General features: G+C 32.3%; 6 protein-coding genes across 9 annotated transcripts; 4 read left to right on the forward strand and 2 right to left on the reverse strand.

Annotated features, from left to right (window-relative positions):
* The first annotated feature begins 1,360 nt into the window (after positions 1-1,360).
* LOC105628796 (cytochrome P450 705A22) lies at positions 1,361-3,025 on the forward strand. The gene is made up of 2 exons (XM_089722430.1): positions 1,361-2,283; positions 2,402-3,025. Exons 1-2 carry the CDS (start codon positions 1,366-1,368, stop codon positions 3,023-3,025), a joined length of 1,542 nt encoding a protein of 513 aa, XP_089578556.1. The 5' UTR covers positions 1,361-1,365.
* Positions 3,026-5,663: 2,638 nt separating this feature from the next.
* LOC105628799 (beta-amyrin 28-monooxygenase) lies at positions 5,664-7,565 on the forward strand. The gene is made up of 3 exons (XM_012210282.4): positions 5,664-6,637; positions 6,758-6,945; positions 7,051-7,565. Exons 1-3 carry the CDS (start codon positions 5,689-5,691, stop codon positions 7,351-7,353), a joined length of 1,440 nt encoding a protein of 479 aa, XP_012065672.1. The 5' UTR covers positions 5,664-5,688; the 3' UTR covers positions 7,354-7,565.
* Positions 7,566-7,851: 286 nt separating this feature from the next.
* Positions 7,852-10,643, forward strand: LOC105628671 (beta-amyrin 16-alpha-hydroxylase CYP87D16). The gene is made up of 9 exons (XM_089722429.1): positions 7,852-8,225; positions 8,309-8,639; positions 8,729-8,881; positions 8,951-9,199; positions 9,275-9,364; positions 9,448-9,526; positions 9,758-9,864; positions 10,007-10,134; positions 10,228-10,643. Exons 1-9 carry the CDS (start codon positions 8,026-8,028, stop codon positions 10,316-10,318), a joined length of 1,428 nt encoding a protein of 475 aa, XP_089578555.1. The 5' UTR covers positions 7,852-8,025; the 3' UTR covers positions 10,319-10,643.
* On the forward strand, positions 10,636-12,237 carry LOC105628672 (pathogenesis-related thaumatin-like protein 3.5). The gene is made up of 2 exons (XM_012210130.4): positions 10,636-10,873; positions 10,978-12,237. Exons 1-2 carry the CDS (start codon positions 10,825-10,827, stop codon positions 11,631-11,633), a joined length of 705 nt encoding a protein of 234 aa, XP_012065520.1. The 5' UTR covers positions 10,636-10,824; the 3' UTR covers positions 11,634-12,237.
* A 188-nt stretch (positions 12,238-12,425) lies between these two features.
* On the reverse strand, positions 12,426-14,900 carry LOC105628673 (ras-related protein RABA4c). 2 transcript variants are annotated; one of them, XM_012210131.3, is made up of 3 exons: positions 14,388-14,900; positions 12,853-13,356; positions 12,426-12,740 (listed from the first exon to the last, which is right to left on the reverse strand). In XM_012210131.3, exons 1-2 carry the CDS (start codon positions 14,612-14,614, stop codon positions 12,903-12,905), a joined length of 681 nt encoding a protein of 226 aa, XP_012065521.1. In that variant the 5' UTR covers positions 14,615-14,900; the 3' UTR covers positions 12,426-12,740; positions 12,853-12,902. The 2 variants fall into 2 exon arrangements, with proteins under 2 accessions (XP_012065521.1, XP_012065522.1); XM_012210132.4 differs by having other exon boundaries at positions 12,426-12,743.
* Positions 14,901-15,508: 608 nt separating this feature from the next.
* Positions 15,509-18,744, reverse strand: LOC105628675 (transcription factor bHLH130). 3 transcript variants are annotated; one of them, XM_012210134.4, is made up of 8 exons: positions 18,631-18,744; positions 18,150-18,272; positions 17,455-18,064; positions 16,568-16,869; positions 16,310-16,480; positions 16,145-16,210; positions 15,980-16,048; positions 15,509-15,871 (listed from the first exon to the last, which is right to left on the reverse strand). In XM_012210134.4, exons 3-8 carry the CDS (start codon positions 18,038-18,040, stop codon positions 15,800-15,802), a joined length of 1,266 nt encoding a protein of 421 aa, XP_012065524.1. In that variant the 5' UTR covers positions 18,041-18,064; positions 18,150-18,272; positions 18,631-18,744; the 3' UTR covers positions 15,509-15,799. The 3 variants fall into 3 exon arrangements, with proteins under 3 accessions (XP_012065524.1, XP_020532871.1, XP_012065523.4); XM_020677212.3 differs by lacking the exon at positions 18,631-18,744 and adding an exon at positions 18,413-18,581; XM_012210133.4 differs by lacking the exons at positions 18,150-18,272; positions 18,631-18,744 and having other exon boundaries at positions 17,455-18,094.
* Between the last annotated feature and the right edge of the window lie 3,901 nt (positions 18,745-22,645).

Here is a 22,645-nt window from a genome sequence, read left to right on the forward strand (position 1 = left end):
TTCTTCTTTCTTCTATAGCTTGGCAGGAGATTAATTAACCGAGATTCAGAAGCGAAAATTTCACCTCGACCGTCAATAGGTTTAGCCAAAGCATTTATAACACGACCCAAATAAGCCTTACTCACCGGTATCTGAGCAATTCTTCCTGTTGCTTTTACGGAGCATTAGCGAGCGGTATTGTATTAATAATTTTATCTTATAAAACTTATTTTTAACGTGAAATGACCTAAGCCATTTTGGTTCATTGACTTTCCTCATTATATGTCATTTACTCAATTTATATTTACCTAATCACGTACTTCTTGCACTTCCATTTATTTGCTAACTAATTTCGTTGACTTTTACAAATTTAATTAGATAAGTTAATACATACCATTTCTGTTCCATCGTACTTGTCACATTTGGAATTTCACATTTCTTAAGCAAATTATTTAATATGTCTAAGTTACAATAAATTATTAAGTGAATTGACTATATTATCTTTAATTTAATATTAATTCTCGAAGAAAACCATTAAATTGAAGTAATAATTATTGATCATATGCAAAGGTTAAACATGGAAAAAACATTTATTACTCCTTGAAATTACAAATGTGACAAGTATTTTGAAATAAGTTATTTTCTTAAATGTAGTAAGTATTATAAAACAGAGTTAGTAAAATATTACTCGCAAGAATTTATTTGCGTTAGCCTAATTTTGTTGACTTCTACAAATTAATAAGATAGGAGAATACATACCTAATAATTTATTTGTTTTAGTTAGATAATTACTAAGTTTGTTGACTTCTACATATATGTACATACCACTTTCGTTTCTTAACTTTGGTACTATTTAACTTTCATAAAAATTAAAAAAAATAATTAAATCACCTTAATAAAAAAAAACAAATTGTAATTGATTAAATTACCACCGTTTAAAATAATTCTTTATACTTATGAGAGATAAAATTTAATAAAAATATCTCGACAAATTAAGATAAAATTAGAATAAAATAATTAATATTATTTTAATTTTTTAAAAGTCTCATCTAAAAATTTTTGTTAAAAATTTCAAGCATCTTCAAACTTTAAATTTTTTAATCTCAATCTTTAGTGGTTTATTTTACTTTTTAATTTGATTTTTTTAGCATTAGGAAAAATAATCCGAACTTGAATTTATTACTAGATTATAAAGGATAAGATTTGTCTGGCGCATCAAATCCATCAACAAAGGTTCTTTTAAAATTTATTACTACTGTTATTTTTTTTAGCAAATGATAAAAAAGTTACAATCAAGAACGGATTTTTTCTAGTTATAAATGTGCGTTTGGTTTATTTTTTATATGCACTAATCTCATTACACTGAGTAGTCTCCATAGTCCAAAAATGGCAAGTATTGGTAATATCCAAAACTACTGGATCATACCCATTTTTCTTTGGCTAATCTCAATCCTTCTTCTAAACCTGCTCAAGAAGATAACCCAACCAACCCTTCACCTTCCTCCAAGTCCGCCGGGACTTCCATTCATTGGCCACCTTCACTTTCTCAGTCCAGTGGTAACCAAATGCTTCTCATTCCTCTCATCTAAATATGGCCCTCTCCTCTATCTCCGATTCGGCTCTCGTCCTGCCATTCTTGTCTCGTCGGCTTCTTTTGCAACTGAGATTTTCAAAAGAAACGATGTTATTTTTTCAAATAGGCCGAAGACACCATTTGATGATAGGTTAATATTTGGAGAATACGGCATTCTGAATTGTCCCTATGGAGACTACTGGAGATCCATGAGGAAACTATGCGTAACAGAATTACTTGGAATTCGCCAAGTCGAAAGATTTATTGACGTTCGAAACGAAGAAATACAAAAACGTTTCTTGAAAAAACTGTTAGAGAAAGCTCATAGAAATGAGAATCTTGATTTGGGTAAGGAGCTAATGAAGCTAACGAATAATATTATATGCAGAATGGTAATGGGAACAAGGTGTTCCGAGGAAGATGATGAAGCAGAAAGGTGTAGAGAGCTTGTTCATGGGGCATTTGATTTGGCTGGAAAGTTGGCTGTTGCTACTATGTTAGGTCCTCTTAAAAAATTAGGTTTTTGGTTGAACAGGAAAGAATTAAGCGATATAACTAGAAAGTGCGATGAGTTGTTGGATAAGATTTTGGAAGAGCATGAAGACAGAGCTAAGAGAAATAATGGTGATGACAAAGAAGTTAAAGATTTATTGGATATTCTACTGCAAGTGTGTCAAGATAAAGATACAAAATTCAAAATAAGCAAGAACCACATTAAGGCCTTCATTATGGTATATAATACTGATCTTTTTATAATTATTGACACCCAGATAAAATCTCTTCATCAGTTATAAGTTTGCATTATATATATACACAATTTCTGAAATGTTCCATTTTTTATTGTGTCAGGATCTCTTCGTAGGAGGGACTGATACTTCAGCAGCTACCATGCAATGGATTATGGCTGAGCTGAGCAACCATCCTAAGATATTCAAGAAACTGAGGGATGAGATAAAATCAGTTATAGGAACAAATAGATTAGTGCAAGAATCAGATATCCCAAATCTCCATTATTTGCAAGCAGTGGTAACGGAAACACTAAGACTATACCCCCAAGCACCTATAATTCCAAGAGAATGCCGTGAAGATTGTGAAATTGGAGGTTTTGATATACCCAAAGACACTGCAGTTCTAATCAACGCATATTCAATAATGAGAGATCCAGAGATTTGGGAAAACCCTAATAAATTCTATCCTGAGAGATTCCTGCAAGAAAAGGAAATTAAGATGCAAAACAAATTAAATTTTCTCTCGTTTGGTGCGGGAAGGAGATCATGCCCTGGTTCTCATTTAGCTTCGAGTGTAATTCATATTACTATTGCATCAATGGTTCAATGCTTTGATTGGAAATTTGTTGGAGATGGAAATGGAGGTAATAAGGTTAATATGGAAGCTAAAGCAGGCATGACTTTCTGCCTGGCACATCCACTTCTGTGTGTTCCTGTGCTTCACTTCAACCCATTTCTTTCTTAAATAATATATGTATCTTAAGAAAAATAATCCACTAATGTTGCTGTTATAGCTGTTTTATGATAAATAAACTGAGGTTACAGAGTTTTGCTTCTTGTTTATCAGTTCATTTGAGACATAAAATGTGAATATATATATATCCATGGTAAGAAAAATAATCGACTAATGTTGCTGTTATAGTTGTTTTATGATAAATAAAACGAGGTTACAGAGTGTCGCTTCCTGTTTATCACTTCATTTAAGACAGAAAAAGGTGAAAACGCAGTGGAACAGAATGCCTTTGATAAAAAAAATTAATCATTAATTAAATTTTGTATACTAAGCAAAACATAATAATGATTTAATTTGATGTATCAAATTTATCATGACTTGCCTTGTAAAATAAATAATTTTTACATTCAAATAAATATAATCACCATCTAATCACTAATTTTAAAATTGCTTAATTAAAGATTAAAAAAAGTAAGATATGTGATCCATTAAAAACCATTCAATCTACTGACTTTCTATTATTATTCTTACTATTATTACTATTATTGATTAAATATACCGAAATCTACTTGAAAATGTTAAGTGATACCATCCTTTAATTATTCTGATATTTAAAGAAAATTAGACTTAAACATTACAAAGCGAAAGAAATCAATATATTTTTATTAATTTAACTTTATTATAATTCAAAATCGAAAACTCTAAATTGTGAATATGAATCTAATACCACTAAATTGATTATCACCAAGAGATAAGCACCCATAGAAGTGGTGGGAGTGCTTTAATAAGTTTGATTCTTTGATGCAATCTTACGAAAATATTTCTTTCACTCATGTTTTAAGTGAAAGAGAATTTTTTTGCAGATAGTTTGGCAAAAATGGGTGTGGATGCTACAATTTCTTTGGTAGCTTGGATATAATGGTTTGGATTAGAATGAATAATTCTATCTCTTAATTATCAATTTGAGATTCTTAATTATCAGTTTGATGCTAAGTTTTTCCTGAATTTAAATTAATAAAATAAATTCATTTTACGGATAAAAAAGAATTGATTGTCACGAACTAAATAGTAAGTTCTATAAGTTCTACAGTATTGCATTTACCAATAAAGTTGCAGCACCAAGTTTAGTCATAACGTGCAAGTTTTAATTCTATATATGCCTTTCTCACATTTTCTGATATGACACAAACAACCAAATCCCAACATCAACGATATTAGTTGTAAGCTTACAACATTATATAATTTTTTTTTATGAGCAACGAAAAAAATTTATTAGAATCGAACATACTAAGAAAAGTTCAGTATTCTCAGAATCTACCCCAAATTAATAGGCTTTCTCAATACACCTATAACTTGTCTGAAAATGTTAAACAAAAACCTGACAATGACCTCTCCTTCTCTTTAGCTAAGAAAAAGATATTTAAAATATCTCAAAAAAATTCACCTAAAATAATTAACAAACGAACGTCAACTTCCTCTAATTGGTTAATCGTAATAAAAAATCATATTAATCATATATAAAGATTATAACTCACGTAATAATCTCCATAAAATGTACTTTACGCAATATTAATATTGTCTTAATCATCTTATTTCTTAGTTAAAAGAATTTTCGAGCCAGTTTAGGTATAGGTTTGATATCTCATTACACAATAATTAATATTTTAAACTTGAATCTTTGGAGGTGTAATATATATAATATATTTAGATTCTTTTTTATTACCTACTGCGAAGTCTTAATGCAAAGCCAGTACGCTATTCTAATTGTTTAAGTTGCCCTAATTCCTCAACTTCTACAAATTGTTTTGCTGAATAATTAAGCATACATTAATATATAAATTTATGAAATTTGGCTTTTAAGAAGACTTTGGAAACTTATTTTTGTCCATTTAGGAACTACCACACCTTGTCACATGCCAAGAAGGTTACTTGTTGACTGGGAAAAAAGATTTAATTAAATAAGTTAATTTACAGTAATTATAAAGATAATTAGGTTACTTATTATCAAGGGATATTACCTACTGCCCAAACTAAAATTATACAATTTGGTACTACTCCAAAATAAAATTAAACATAGCATTAGACGTTAAGGTAGTGTGTTTATAAAAGGTTAACCCTTTTAACTTTTAGCATTTTAAGAAAAATTACTCAAACTGCTAAACGATAATAGAATAGCTAACAACCACCAAAATAATTAATTTTGCCGAACAGAAGATAGCTAACAGCTACCAAAACAGCTAATTTTGCCTAACAGGCGCTTTATGTTTTTGTAAATAATAATGAAATATATTGAAATAGAGTTAAATATATAGAATATGTATATTCTATAACTAGGATCGAATTAGTCTTTTAGAAAAAGAAAATCATGTGGCGAATATATACAAATGACTTGCTAGCTATAGTACAATCAAGAAATCAATTTTCTAGCTAGTTCGAGTATATTTCTCACTCATAAAAAACATAACATTTTCTTGATTGTCTTTTATTTTTATGCCTAACTTCAATTCAAGTAAATATTGACTTTTTTACAAGTTCACGGGTTCACCAAACTAAAATATAAAACCAAAAAAGGGGGAAAAAATAAAAAAAAATGCCCCCAAATCTGAAAAATGTAATTCTTTTTACTCTATATAATGCCCACAAGTAATGCTTAAACCTCTCCAACAAAAACAAAAATGGAGTTGTTCTTTCTTATTGCCTTAACCATTTTCATTGTCCTTGTTACTTTTCCAATTCTAGCTCTATTGTCTCATAAGCTACCCAATGTCTCTCTTCTCCCACCAGGCAAGACAGGCTTACCGTACGTCGGAGAAAGCTTGGAATTTCTCTCTACAGGCCGAAAAGGTCATCCTGAAAAGTTCATATTAGAGAGAATGACCAAATACTCCTGTCAAATTTTCAGAACTTCCATTCTTGGTGAACAAACTGCTATTCTCTGTGGTCCACAAGGCAATAAGTTCTTGTTTTCCAATGAAAACAAGCTTGTAACTGCCTGGTGGCCGAAATCAGTCCTGAAACTTTTCCCTTCGTCGCAACAAAGTACGATTTCAGCAGAAGGAATTAGGATTAGAAAAATGTTACCCATGTTTCTCAAACCCGAGGCGTTACAGAGATACATTGGTGTAATGGACTCTATAGCTCGAGAACACTTTCAGGATAAATGGGAAGGTAAGGAAAAATTGAAAGTATATCCACTTGTAAAATTATATACTTTTACAGTTGCTTGTAAAGTGTTTTTGAGTTTGGAGGACAAAGAACAGGTTGCCAAGTTCGCAACTCCTTTCAATGATATGGCGTCAGGTATCATTTCTATTCCAGTAGATCTTCCTGGAACGTCTTTCCATCGCGGAATGAAGGCCTCGAAGGTTATAAGGAAGGAAATGTTGGGTATGATTGAACGAAGAAGAAAGGAGATTGCGGAAAATAAAGCGTCTCCAATGCAAGATATTTTGTCACATATGTTAGTAGCTACTGATGAAGATGGAAAGCGTTTGGGAGATATTGGAATTGCTGATAAGATTATTTCTTTGCTTATTGGTGGCCATGACACTGCAAGTGCTTCCATTACTTTTGTGGTTAAGGTTCTTTCAGAGCTTCCTGAAATCTACAAGAAAGTTTTGAAAGGTACATATGACCTGAAATTATTAAAAAAAGATTCTAGTTTGGCCTCTTTAACTTTTCAAAAAGTTATATTGTATATGTATTTTCTTACCACATAATGTTCTATCATTCTCTAATTAACAGAGCAAATGGAGATTGCAAATTCAAAAGCACCAGGTGAGTTACTGAACTGGGAAGACATTCAGAAGATGAAATACTCCTGGAATGTAGCCTGTGAAGTAATGAGAATAGCCCCACCTCTACAAGGTTCTTTCAGAGAAGCCTTGTATGACTTCAATTATGCTGGTTTCTCTATTCCAAAGGGTTGGAAAGTAAGCTTAATTATCATAAATTGATCTCAAGTAACATTTTTTTTTTATTATAAATGTTTCTCTTTAAAAGAGAAATTTAACCCTTTCTTCCCTCCAATTTTGTAGCTATATTGGAGTACACATTCAACACATAAGAATCCAGAATATTTTCCAGAGCCTGAAAAGTTTGATCCTTCAAGATTTGAAGGGTCAGGGCCTGCACCTTACACATATGTTCCATTTGGAGGAGGACCAAGAATGTGCCCTGGGAAAGAATATGCAAGATTGGAAATTTTGGTTTTTATACACAACATTGTCAAAAGGTTCAAGTGGGAAAAAATGCTTCCTGATGAGAAAATTATTGTAGATCCCATACCTATGCCAGCAAAAGGGCTTCCAATATACCTTTATCCTCACAAGTTGGAGTGATTTGCCAAATAAAAAAAGAAAGGGAATAGCTTTTCATAATGTAATTTCTGTAAACAATAATTCTTGTAGACAAGCTACAAGGTCTTTTCTATATTTATATAATTATATATGCAAAAATGTTATTAATAATGCTAGATTTGCATTTTCTCCTTCATTCCAATGTAATTAAAAGTGAGTGAATTTTTAATATTAAAGAATGTGAAATTATGACATTTTGTTAGTTTATTACCAGTTAAGCTTACTGTCAGTCTGTCACCTACAATTTAATTTTATTGAATATAAAATTTTTATCAACTTTTCCCATTGGAAATGGAAAACTTATCTGTCTTAATTTTATTGGCTTTTTCCCAACTTGTTTGTTTCTTTTCTTTTGATTTCTCGATCAAACAATCAAAGATTACTTCTGACCATTGTTATTATCAATTTAATTGCATTTTTAAATAGAAAATTAAAATGGATGCATCATCTGGAAAAAAAAAAAATGATAAGCTCAAACAATTAACTTTGTTCTTTAATCGTAATTAATTAAAAAACATCATTAAGAAGGTGACTAATTTTCTCTATATATCCGCAATTACATAAGCTTTATATTCAGTTCTTGGAATTTACTGCAACCGTAAGGCCTTCATCCACCAAGAACATCATCATATCCTCTTCAAGAAGTAACTAAGGATGTGGATAATTGGATTGTGTTTTGCATCTTTACTTGTAATATATTGTACCCATTTTTTCTACAAATGGAGAAACCCAAAATGCAAAGGTGTTCTTCCTCCTGGTTCTATGGGTTTGCCTATTATAGGAGAAACTCTTCAATTGATCATTCCAAGTTACTCTTTAGATCACCATCCATTCATCCAAAAAAGAATCCAAAGGTACTACCTTTCTACTTTTCTTTAATGAGTCAACTAAGATTTGGCCGGGTTCAAAAGCACAATCTGATTCATCTTTCTTTCAGATATGGACCCATTTTTCGAACCAATCTCGTCGGTAGACCGGTGATAGTATCAGCTGATCCTGAAGTTAATCAGTACATATTTCAACAAGAAGGGAACTCAGTTGAAATGTGGTATTTAGATGCATATGCAAAAATATTTCAGCTCGATGGTGAATCCAGGTTAAGTGCAGTAGGGAGAGTTCACAAGTACATAAGAAGCATAACTTTGAATAATTTTGGGATTGAAAACCTTAAAGAAAATTTGCTTCCTCAAATACAAGATTTGGTGAACCAAAGCTTACAAAAATGGTCAAATAAAGCTTCTGTTGATGTGAAACAAGCTGCTTCTGTTGTAATATATTTATCATTATATGCCATCATATAGTTATTAGCAAAAACATCCTATTCTGTTTTGTACTAACTATATCACATTTTTTGCAGATGGTTTTCAATCTTACAGCAAAGCAAATGTTTAGTTATGGTGTTGAGAAGAATTCATCAGAGGAGATGACAGAGAAATTCACTGGAATCTTTAACAGTCTTATGTCTTTACCATTGAATATTCCGGGCACAACATATCATAAATGTTTAAAAGTAATCAAAAGAATTAGTCTTTTATACCTTGAATTTCTCAGTATCATCAAATCGGTTTTTGTCTGTCAGGACCGAGAGGCAATGCTAAAAATGTTGAGGGATACACTGAAACAAAGACTTTCTTCACCAGATACGCATCGAGGAGATTTTCTTGATCAAGCCATTGATGATATGGATACCGAGAAGTTTTTGACAGGAGACTGTATTCCTCAACTGATATTTGGAATTCTTCTAGCTGGGTTCGAAACTACAGCAACAACACTAACACTAGCTTTCAAGTTTCTTGCAGAGCATCCTTTAGTGTTAGAGGAGTTGACAGTATGTGGATTGTTTGCTTCTATATTATCAAGTTTTCAATTTTTATGTTCAAATAATTTGATATTTTTATAACAGGCTGAGCATGAAAAAATTCTTAGCAAAAGAGAAAATTTGGAATCCCCACTCACATGGGATGAATACAAGTCCATGACTTTTACCCATCATGTTTGTTCCACAAATTTTCAAAATTTCTCTCCTGATTAACTTTGAATTATACCAATAAAGATATTGATTATGTTTTTTGACAGGTCATTAACGAAACACTTCGATTGGCTAATTTTCTGCCAGGGCTATTGCGAAAAGCATTGAAAGATATTCAAGTCAAAAGTACATAATTTCTTTGAAATGTTGGATATACAATCAAGAATAAGACGTTAAATCTCTGACGCACGGAAACTCCTAGCTATGGGTGTTTCCACATTTTGAAAATGTTTCCTGTATCGTTTTTCTATATAAAATACTGTTTCCCGTATCTGTTTTCTTATAAAAAGTACCGTTTCATGTGTAAAATTATATTTTAAATGTAGTTTCCCGGTATTATTTCTGCATTTTTGACAGATTATACAATTCCAGCTGGTTGGACAATAATGGTTGTCAAGTCTGCAATGCAACTAAACCCTGAAATATACAAGGATCCACTTGCATTCAATCCATGGCGATGGAAGGTGTGTAATTTCATGTTGCAGAACATTAGACCGGCCAAGAAAAGACAATTTATACATTTTTCTGAAAAAAAAATCTGCTGTTCTATTTGTTTTCAGAAGACAAACCTTACGTTTTTTTTTTCTTATGTTAAATGGGTGGTAGGACCTCGACTCTTACACTGTTTCGAAGAATTTCATGCCTTTCGGTGGAGGATCAAGGCAATGTGCAGGAGCAGATTACAGTAAACTATTCATGACCATCTTTCTCCATGTTCTGGTTACCAAATATAGGTCAGTTTAGACTCTCCTTTTAGTACTTTTTACTTCAACAATAATTATACACTTCATGTGCAAATTTATGGCACGATTTGGTTTTTGGTATAGGTGGAGAAAAATCAAGGGAGGAGATATTGCTCGAAATCCCATTTTAGGATTTGGAGATGGCCTGCATATTGAAGTTTCAGCTAAAAATTGAAGAAAATTAAGATGTTTCTTTTTTTTTTTTTTTTTTTATTCATATCTTTTTTTTAAATATGAGATTAGTCTTGTTTCGAAATTTGTAATTGTAACTGTCCTTCTTTGTAATGTAACTGAATGTCCTCTGTTAATATAGCTTGTTATAAAACAATCAACAAAACCATTTTAGACACAAACATGGCAACACAATCAAATCTCTGAAATTTTCAGTTCCACCAGAATGACTTAGCCATGTGATCAATTCTAGCATAGAAAAGTAGAAAAGTCCAGGGAGTTGGGATTTAGGTAATCTGTCACATCTTCACAGAAGTACAATTGTCAGAGCACAACTCATTTACTCTATTTATAATATACCTACCTTACTATATAAAGGTGTTTTGTTGAACCTCCCTCTTCCAGTATTTTGTATGTAGAATATAAGTAGGGGAAGAGAAATCTCATACCTGCAATTCAAATTTTAGCTTCTACTTCAACTTTCAGCACCCCTAAAGCTCTGCATTTCACATGGCAAAGTGGCATTTTCTTCTCCTTATGGTTTTCATATCTTTCTCAGGTAACAAGAATCAAACCCATTTTTCACCTTCTTTTTCTACAATAATGTTATTTTTCTCACCATTTACTGAATTTTTTTTTTTTTTTTTTTTTTTTTTTTTGCAGGCACTGAAGCCGCAGTCTTTACCCTACAAAACCAATGTAGGATAACCATATGGCCGGGGACTCTTTCAGGAAAAGGACCTTTGCTACTAGGCGGTGGAACTAAATTACGACCGGGTCTATCAATAACAATTGATGTACCTCATCAGTGGTCAGGCCGCTTTTGGGCTCGTACTGGCTGCAGGTTTGATAGTTCCGGCAAGGGAAAATGTGCCACTGGTGACTGTGGTGGCTTGACTCATTGTGCTGGGGCTGGTGGTGTACCACCAGTCACACTAGCTGAGTTCACATTGGATAACCAAAATTTCTATGATGTTAGCCTTGTTGATGGCTACAATATCCCTATTTCCATCTACCCCTACGGTGGCTCTGGTGACTGCAAAAAGGTCGAGTGTTTCTCCAACTTGAATCCCAGATGCCCCAAGGATCTACGTGTGATAACTAACGGTAGGATTGTAGCATGCAAGAGTGCCTGCACAGCATATAATACTCCTGAATACTGTTGCACTGGTGCTTATGGTAACCCTCAGACCTGCAAGCCTACAGGTTTTTCACAGATATTCAAGGCTGCATGTCCTACATATTATAGCTATGCCTATGATGATGCAACAAGCACATTCACATGCAGCAATGCTAATTATATAATTAGGTTTTGTTGAACTATTAAGGCGGTGATTGAGATTCCGATATAACAGGATACATGCATTATTCTTGTTGTTTGAGAACTTCAGTGAAGATGCAGATAAACTGCATTTGAGGCTTTGGCATATTCGGGGAACAACCAAATGCTACTAAATCAATACATTCCATAAACTGTCATGACATGGACAGTATCAGACTGATGTCTTTCTTTATTTTTCACATCGTCTTCTTCTATTCTTTTGGAATAAAACAGCAGTGGGCTTCTAAATTTATTAGTCTTCTATTTTATTAATGCAAGCTAGTTATCTTGTTTGGATGTTCTAATGTCTGCTTCTTCGTGCTGCTCAGACTGCCACTCCAAATCACATGTCTTACAACTACAAAAGGTTCTTTTTGTCAAACACCACAAGCAATCTTAGCCAAGATATCCCATGATTCAGGCTTAGATGTATCTTGGGTTAAAGTGTTAAACATGGGATATTTATTAAGTAGACCATTCGGTACTGTCTTGTGGTCTTCTCGAGTCTTTCTCTGTTCACAGCCCAAAGTAAATCAGATATGTCATATGTCATATATCATATATCCCTAACTATAAGGTCCCAATGACAGAGTAAACAGCAATCACCCATCTTGATGTGACACTAAGTTACTCTGTGTAAGCATGTCTCTTAACAACAACAACAAATAATATTTAGTACTAGCCTCCTTTTAATTTCATTGCTTTCAGCTTCTGCTCTGCTAAACAAACTTTTGCTGAGAGCATTGAAACATGAACAAAAAAAATCAACTAATCAATGCACTTCAAAGTATTCATCAGAAAGAAAAATTATTGAAATCAAAAGTCATTCAGGAGCCAAATTAATATTCTCAATTTTGTACAACGCATGTAATTTCATTTATAATCTAATCAAGAGAACCGTTTTTGTTTAGGCTGTCAACAACTGCTAACTAATTAATCATAAAAAAGAGTTGATTTTGGTTTACAACCATGTAGTTTCATATATATCACAACATTTCAAGTGTGAGCTCGACAAGCCTATGTGCAAATGAGCCAGTAAGTCCTCGCAGAAGAGTGAAAAGTCAATTATCTTATATACGAAACTCCAAAGGTCCCGTACAATTTTCTGCTGCCAAATGAAAAAGTTGAAGCCATGTTATAAGCATGCACAAGCAGGAAATTTTTATTTTTCAAATTAAGCAATTATAGTGTTATTAAAGATATAAACTGCCTATTACCTGACACTCAAACACAAACCCATGAGATGCAGCATGAAAGGATGAAAACTCTATGATCCACCACAACAACCTGAATTCCTTCCTCCCACTGCCATTTCTGGCTCCCGTCCAGGGACAACAATGTTAGTTCCCTTGAGAAGGGAAGCATTCCCTCCAGATTCGTGTTCATTTGCAATAAGGGTCCTCTTGCTGATTATTCGGTAAATCTCTGTCAGGATGGAAAGGAAAGCCGATTCAACATTAGTAGCCTCAAGGGCCGATGTCTCCATAAAGAAAAGGCTTTCCTTTTGGGCAAATTCTTTGGCGTCCTCGGTTGGTACAGCTCGAAGGGTTCCTAGGTCAGACTTGTTACCTACAAGCATGATGACGATGTTACTATCAGCATGCTCCCGTAGTTCCTCTAACCACCTGGCTATATGATCAAATGACTGACGCTTGGTTATGTCATAGACAAGCATTGCCCCAACTGCACCTCTGTAGTATGCACTTGTCACAGCTCGATATCTGCAATTGACACCACAATATAAACAATCAATAAATACATTCAAAATCAGGACGCAATCAAAAATGATCCAACATTGGTACTTGAATGCAGAAGCAAGAGTGACCATCTAAACCCAGATCAATATACAGAGATAAATGTTGGCATGTACAACTACATACATGCCATAGGTTACAGATTTATGAAACAATGGGGTAACAATTCAAACAACAAATAGTTATATAGCTTTTGCTCGCCTAACCATCCACATGCCGGACCAACTTTTTGTAGTAAGCAACAGATATTCTGTTGCTAGTTCAATCTATTAGAAACCAATTTCAACTAAGCAAAACATTAATATTTTATATAATGCCAATATACCCTATTTCCTTCTCAGTGTCCATTTTACTTCTTTTTTACCATCTTCAGTCTTCAGTTAATACTAGCTCACAAAGTCCCCGAGGTTTTTCAACCGTTCTTCTATCAATATATTATATAGCAGCCACTTCAGTCAGTAGAGTTTAATTCCAAAATTTCAATTTTGCTAAATATTGTAGGTTCTCATGTGTAATCATTACTAGAATCACAAAACGTGCTTACATAACAAAAATTGCGATAACTTCCTGTCCCAACAATTTACTTCAGAACTAAATGATTTCTTCACCAATTAACGACAAAATGATCATGGAACTTTAAAGAAGAAAAAAAGCACCTTGGTCTTTCTCAATTTCATTTCAACCATCATCACATATTAATTTCTTTTATTTGGAGCTTATGATTTTCCTTCTGCTCTTTTTAAAACATATAACTCGTTTAAATTCCAGGAAAATTCTATAGCATCAACTTATCGCCCATAAAAAAAATTTTAAAAAAAATTACTCTTTCTTTCAGCAAAAATCGATTAAACAAATAAAAAGCTAAATTAAACTAAATGATTACGCAAAATCGAATAGACGCAATGCAAAATAAACTTAATCCCAGCTTAATAACCCAAAACCTCTCGTTTTTTTTTTCTTGATCAAAATTATTCAAAAGAGAACGAGAGAGAAAGTACCGTTCTTGACCCGCGGTATCCCAAATTTGAGCTTTGACAGTTTTGTGATCAATAACAATGGTTTTAGTCTGAAACTCGACTCCGATCGTGGCTTTAGATTCTAAACTAAACTCGTTCCTCGTGAACCGAGCCAAAAGCTGCGATTTTCCAACCGCCGAGTCTCCGATCAGTACCACTTTAAAGACGTAGTCTATCTGCTGATTGAAATTTACTTGCCGATTAGCCATCTTTCAGCTAAAATTTTAAATTTTTTTTCTCAAATAAAAATGAAAAGCAAAATTGATTACAGATTGTTTTAGTATGAATTACTAAAGAGAAAGAAATTTAAATCCAGTTTCTTTGAACTGGATTAAAGAGAGTAAAAGAAAGATGAAAAGCTAGTAGTAGGTAAGATTAAAGAGAGTAAAAGAAAGAAACATGAAGAAAAGTGTGAGCTTTTTGGTTTAGTGGAAAAGTCAAAGGAAAAGGGCACAGAAATGGACTTTTTTTTTCTTTAATTAGAAAAGAAAATGGAAATTGAATCCAATTTATAACCCATCGTTTAATACAATTCAACTATGCTTAACTCGGTCATTTTGTCGTTTATGTTTTCCACCCGCTCTAAACGACCGGCCTTCTGTGAAGACGCATGGTATTTTTGGCAGCTGCTAAGGGAAGAATTCCAGAAATTATTTTAGCTTACGGGGGTGTTTGTTTGCCAGGATTTTATAAGAAAGTAATTTAGAAAAATAAGATTTCTAGAATTTTTAAACACTGATTATACTTTTGCAAGAAACTATTTTCAAAAACTGATGGAAAAGTCCAATTCATATGGAATTTCAATAACCAAATGCCTCCTATGAATAAGCTAAATGAATATTAAAAGGATAATAGCTTTAAATATTATGGACCATGTAAAAGAATACGCTCTTCAAATTTTTCTTGAATAGGTTTGATTCTTTGGTCTTCCTTTATCATAAGAAAGAAATTATTTTACCAACCAGGTCGATCTTCTCACTTATTTGGGAAGTAAGAAGTTTTCGAAATCTATCGAGTGCAAGTGTTTTCATCAATCACACGAAATAAGCACATATATCCCTCCACATAATTCAAATTTTAATCTCATATCACATTCTTGGATCTAATCAAAAGGAACTCTGGAATGCATAATTCACAACTGATACAACACATTTACGTACAGGAAAATATGACCTAAACTATTGTTAAGAACTCTACATTACAGGAACATCAAATTTCATTTTTCTTTCCACAAGAGATTTATCAATAAGATGGCTAACAAGAACACTGAAAAAATGTAGCAATAGATCACAACTTCCTATTCTCCTATGTTATTCTACATACTACATTACATCAAAAATTTTTCAATCTTTCCCATTTTCCTAGCTGCTATTTATATATGTACAGAAACAGAATCAAGCAGAAGCATTTGAATATTGTTTCTGTTTACTTGGACAGGTGCATTTCGCTCTAGTATCCGTGAGGGTCTGCAAGAAAAAGAACAAAGAAAGAAGAAAATTAGGTAGGGGAAGGTAAATTTAGTTGAAAGTTCATGAGATCTTGATTCAACATTAATATCTTTTTCCATATATTACCTTAACCTGTTTCTGTAAGTCTTTAATGTACTCAACTGCCAAATCTAACATATCTGCTGTGTTTGTTTGCTATCATTAAGAAAGACATCAACAATATTTTTAGTAACTAAATTAACACATCAATTTAGACCATGACGCCAGAAAGCCTGAAGTCAGAACTAATACCTTGTCCATGTTTGGAAAAAGATCTTGAAGTTTTCTCATTCTTTCACTAATTCGTGTTCTTCTTACCTGCAATATATACATATGAAATGGTTAGTTCATTGGTTTTGTGAATTAAAAGTAAAAGTTTATGTTTGTTGAATGAATGGAGTACTGATTGGGATGTACCCTCTCTGCAATGCTTCGGGGATGAGTTGCGCAGCCTCTTTTGGCTCGAACTTTACAAGGAACAGAACCTTGAAATTGCAGAAACTTCTCTATTGTAGCCATCTCTGCAGCTGTCTTAGGTAAGCTCAGGTGATGAGTCAAACCAGTCAGGCGGTTTCCAGAATTTCCATTCTGATAAAGAATGATAATACTATTAGCATTTCTATTACAAATTTTAGCAGAATGAATAGAAAGTTTCATATGCTCTGCAAAATTTACCTCATTTTCCAGTATGCTTAAACCAGAAAACATATTTCCTTCATTATTTCTTAAACGTTTAAAGTCATTGGAGGAACAATCATCCCACGAGTCATTTGCAAAGTTCATGTACTGTCTCTTGCCAGTATTACATTCGGGACTACTTGCACCAGGGTTTTCATCTCCAATTTCAGGAATCTGAGGCAAAAGATGCCCTGATGAGAAGTTTACATGATTGCTTAACCTACTAGTTGATGGACTAGCTTCTCTGTTCAAGCCATTGGAAACTTGAAAACTACCCACATCTTTTGTCACGGTGAAACCTGTTACAATTATTGCAAAAGTTTGAAGCTATTTATAGGTAATTTTAATGTGGCCGTTGGAAATTTATTCATATTAAAGAATCAATCTTGGAGGAACGAACAAGATAGGACTAATTAGTCTTAACACAATTAGGATCTAAATTAAGAAAAAGAAACTCAAATTTCCAACAAGTTTAAGATTTCAAAAATGATTGAAAGAAGAAAAAGGGAAACCTTAAAAGTCAACATACTTTGCATAAAGAAAACTTAGATTTCATCAATGCTTTTTGGTTCTACCAAGTGCAAGAACAATAATTCAACATGGTTGATTGCAGCGAAAGCGAAAGAAATGTAAAAATCATTTTCCTTTATTCTCAATTTAACCTTTTTTAATATTCGCCACGGGACAAATCAAATGTGCTTATATACCATCTAGTCAAAAATTCGAGGGCATCTTAAACAAATATTAACCAGAAGATTCCTCCTACTTTCTTGGAAAACAAACAGGAGCTAACATAAAAAAGCATACTATATTAATTTTTAAAACCTTTAAATATAAATTCAACTAAAAGCCAAAAAAAAATTAAATAAAACAAATAGCAATACCACTGTCAACGCCTAGATTGGAGAAAAATCCAGCTGGAGAGCTGCTTTGCCTAACAAGATTGGATCCATTGCCATTATTCCTCTTTGATGCCTGCGAAGAATTCTCCGGAGCCATGGAGTTCATAACACCGAAAGAGTTATCCATGGAATTATTGTTAACATTCACTGGATTAACATTATTAGCCAAATTATTGACCGGTAAACTTTGGTAAATCATCTGCGATGAATCCTCCATTTCTTGCTTCATGATTGGTCTTTCTCCGAATTCTTGCAAATTATGAGAATTGCAATTGCTTGAACCATTACACGTTGACATAAATCTTGCCAACATGGTGTCCATTTCAGGGCTTGAAGATCGAAAGTATCGATAATCTTCACCTTCAACACCGGCACCGCCATGACCAGCGTTGACACTGACAAGACTGTCAAGAAATGAGCTTGGAGCAGAACGATAACGAGTTAGGCCTGAACTATGTTGCTGTTGTTCTTGACGGTAATGATGGTGATTTAAATCCATGAGTTCTTGATTCCTTCTCAATTCTCCATCTTGGTACTTGAAACTAGGACTACTATACAAAAGACTCATATCTTCTTCTAAAGACAATGACTCCTGAAAATCACAAAGAATACCATACATCATTCAATCTACTAATCTTTGCTGTTCTTGCTAAATATAAATTTAATTAGAATAATACCTGAGCTGCTTCAAGCTATTCCAAATGTTGCTTAAACTTTAAATTTGCTTGTTTTTTCGTCAATGAAACAAAATACCCAATGAAGATTAGCTTTTGTTTCAAAGAAAATCCAATCCAATAAGTCTGCAAAAGAGAAACAAAAATCTTATATTTCAATGACAATGAGAACCCAAATCAAACAGCTTGCATTCACATAACAATTCAGATAGGAAAATTAGTTTAAAAATCTAATAATATAAAAGAAATGAAAAAAATGAATTCACCTAAACTGTTTGTTCTAAAGTAGAAGAGAAGAAAAGAAAGAAAACAGCATTGCTCCTACTCAGATTCTATGTCAACTTGTGACACTTCTGTGTTGCAAGTAGCTTCAAGACAAAAGAATCCACAAGAAAGCAAAGAAAGGCTGGTACAAAAACTAGAAATATATTACAGAACCTCCAAAACCCAAAATTAACACCATCTAAGCTTATCAAGAAAGTACCTTAAACAAGTTTCTCTTCTGGGTTTCAGCTTTTATCACTCTTTTTCCAAGCAGAACACTGAAATCAAGAAAAAAACAGAAAGAAAGAAAGAAAGAGAACAATCCTGTTCTTGCCTCGCCACATGTGTACATTTATGTACAACTATCGTTACAAAAGTACACTCAAGGATGAATATAATTACATATAGATGCCATTGATGTGATATGATGTGGTGAATCGGCATATAACTATGTATGTTGACAAAACTACCCTTAATAGATTTTTTTTTTTTTAAATTTGGGAAAGAAAAACCCCAAATAGATTATTAGATATTGTGGGGATTGAGTTTGGGATTAAGGATGTTGATTGGGTGTTTTAATGGCAACATGTTATTGTTTATGCATATGATGCATAATAAGGTATATGATGCTTTGCTTATGGGTCAAGCGACTCTAGTGTGATGTAGAGAGTTAGATGTTCACTTATTAGTGCATATGTATGAGGGGAGAAATTAAATATGGTATGGCTTCTCTTTTGGTTTTGGATAAGAGGCATTATATATATATATATATATATATATATATATATATATATATTTTACACGGGGTATCCAAACTCATGCCCGTTAGTTCTTTCTCTCTCAGAGGCAAGGGGACTGATCCGGAAAGTTTACGTTGCGGAAGATCAAACTCATGACGTAAGTCATGGTGATCAATTCGGCAAGTGTATTTTGCTACTGAGCTACTTTATTTAAGTTAAGTAACTGGGTTAAGAGAAATTTTGACTTGGCCATAGGTATTTGGTTGATGATTTTTCGTAGAGTTTGGATTAACTATTGTAGATTATAAGGCTTAGTTTCTCAAAAATAAAATAGTAATTATAATAATTAAACGTGAGAGATTAAATAATAACGCAGGACTAATAAATAGTAAAATGTTATAAGGATATTCAACCTCTAAAATGACACTTTTTGAATAGAAAGACTAAATAGTTTAACAGGAATAAATCTTAAGAACTAATTAGTATATTTACTTAATAGGAGGGATGAAATTATAATTATAATTAAATTTGAAGAACTAAATAGTTATTTAGCTTGGAATAGTATAAAAACATATCATAAACCCTTTTGGAATAATATTTCAAACATAACTAAAAAACAAGATAATACCTTTATCTTCCAATGTTTAAGAATTCTAATTTAGAAATTTTAGTACAATTAAGGATGTGAGAGTTCTTGAAATGTAATCTTGATTATATAATTTGTATGCAAGTTAATTTAAAACCATTAAAAAAAAGCAAAAAAAATTTACTTTTTTCGGATGTAAATATGAATTTGTGTTTAAAAGGATGATGCAATAGAAACAAATTTTACAAGCACACATTCAAGAAAGACACGTAATAATTGAGTCTATCTTGTGGGAATTTTTTTTTTTTTTTTTGGACAATTTTCCTTTCCTTAAAAGTCGGTTCTTTTCATAAACATGTTCTCCTTTTCTTTTCTTTCTTTCACTTAATAATTTTTACTTTTGTTTTATACGGCACATGATGTTATATGCATATGAAATGGCTAAGAACCAACAACATCCTTAGCCAAACATAAACCAATGCTTACTTTCAAAAAAACATTCCCCTAATGTATAAATTTGATTATATATTTTCGACGAGTATTCTTGTGATTACTTGAATTTTACGGGATCATCGTAATTTTGCATTTAAATTTGATTATACATTACACTGATATATATATATATATGAAAGGTAGTATTGAACGTCATTTTCATTTTTCTCATTCAAAATATAATTTAATTACTGACTCTTCCTATAAATGAAACGACAGCTTAGCCCAAAACGGTGTCTGGTTTTGCAAAAGCATATCCCACGGTTTTCCTTACAGTTTTCTATAATGTCAACTGTCAACTAAACCCTAAAATATTAATCATAAAAAATATTAATGGAGCCTCTTTCGGGGGCTACAACTTCTAAGCAAAACTTTAGATTCACTGAAGAAAGGCAAAAACGACAAAGCAAGAAAGGTTCATCCAGTCAAGATCAAACTATTCAACCCTAATATATATATATATATATATATAGCACACACATGTGAGGTTATTGATGTGCAATGAATGAGAAAACTTTGACCACGAAGGAGTTCATATTCAATTATTCACCATTTAGTACAATTATTAATGAATTAATTAATTAATAATTTAGCATTAATTAAATATTAATACCACGTTAATCTCATGTTGCTTGTCTAATTACTAACACTGTTTATTAGTTGACCTTTTTTTCTTTTTTCCTTTGTTTTTTAAATTGTGTTTCAGAGTGTATTAATTAGTTGACTTCCATGAAATGTCAACCCTTTTACGAGAAGAAAGTCATAACTATTTTAAGTAAGATGGTTTCCTTTCTTTATATGGTGGCAAAATTAGTTTTCAAACATTATATTTGGGTGGCTCATAAATACATTAAGTGAACTGTAATAAAATATACTTTGATGTAATAAAATGCGTTTCTAATATAAACATTATATTAAAAATGCATCTAATTATCAATCCGCTAAAGTCAGTGTAAAATCTCCACGAGCCAGCTCACATGCTTCTCAAAGAGAATAAGGGATATTCAGATTATGTGAACTATTAAATGAAATAGGTACGGACACTTGGTGGTTAAATAAAAAAAATGCATTTAATTATCGACAAGTATTGATTTGGACAGTAAATAAACTCAATTCTCAAAAAGATGGTAACTCAAGTTCAATATTTGGGAGACTAATAAAAATTAAATATTCTAATTACGTTACAGTTCTCAAAACAAAACCTGAGTATCTAATTTTTCTAAAATTGTATGTATATATATTCTGAGAATCGGTAAAGAACTGTTCCTTTGGATAACCGCAGACATTGGAATTATTCCTATTCTGTTGGGGGCATGGTCAAAGATTGAAGAAGCATCTCCAAGTCTTTTTAAAGTCAACTTTTCTTTTCCCACTTGACTTTTCTACTTCCTATTATTAATCTTAATCTCAAGCCATCCATAAAATTACTCAATCTCAAAATTCCTACATTTAGGCCATTATTTTAAGGTTTTCTTTTAGAAAATAAAACTTTATCGAGTATAATTAAGGTTGTATTCACAACAACTTTTTAAATAGCCAGTCAAAACGTTATATAACTTTTTAACATAATATTTCAACTAGCTTTTAGAGATTAAGGTAGCGTTACGTGAAAAGTTAACCTATATAACAGTAGCTTTTAATATTTTATAAAAAGCTAGTAGACAGTTAACGGTTAAATGCTACTAAAACAGTTAACAATTATCAGAACAGTCGATTTTGAGAATTAACTATTTGAGATGATAATAATTTGAGAATTCACTTAATCAAAAAATTCAAATTTGGCAATACTCAAAACAAGAACTTCAAATTTGGACCGGCTTAACTAGAAGGGTTGAGTTTGAAAATTACTTTAGATAGGAATGACTCCTTCCCTTACCTTCCTAGAACAAATATGTTACACTACACAATTGAACCAATCTTGACTTGGGAAATGGAAATTGTGAGGTAGAGTGGTGACCAATACACACCTAATAGTGGCACTTTGTGCCCTAGTTATTGGAGCACCTTCCCAGAACCCATCCTCTCACATATTAGATGAGGTAGGTAAAAAGATTCCTTTTTTATTTTTATTTTTATTTTTTGAATCTCTCTCTAAAAAAATAGAGAATAAAATAAATATATATATTTTATTCTCATATCATATGCCAGATGGATTCCATGCCAATCTCCTACATATTTTTAGATGGGATTAAAGAATATGTCAATGGTATTAATTCTCAAAGGGCATTTTCGGAAAAATATATTTATTTTATTATTCTTCTAGTGCTGAGCACACTTTTTCTTTTTAATTTGTAGATAAGCACAATTTGAGGCCACTAATTTGGAGATTGGATTAGCCATAAGAGGACAAATCTTTATTAATTATTTAGAAAAAAAAGTTTGGTTATGAATCTCATAAATAGATTCAAACAAGCTTT

Source organism: Jatropha curcas, chromosome 6, assembly GCF_041381405.1.
Source record: "Jatropha curcas cultivar XTBG-Jc1 chromosome 6, XTBG_Jcur_1.0, whole genome shotgun sequence".
Classification (NCBI taxonomy): domain Eukaryota; kingdom Viridiplantae; phylum Streptophyta; class Magnoliopsida; order Malpighiales; family Euphorbiaceae; genus Jatropha; species Jatropha curcas.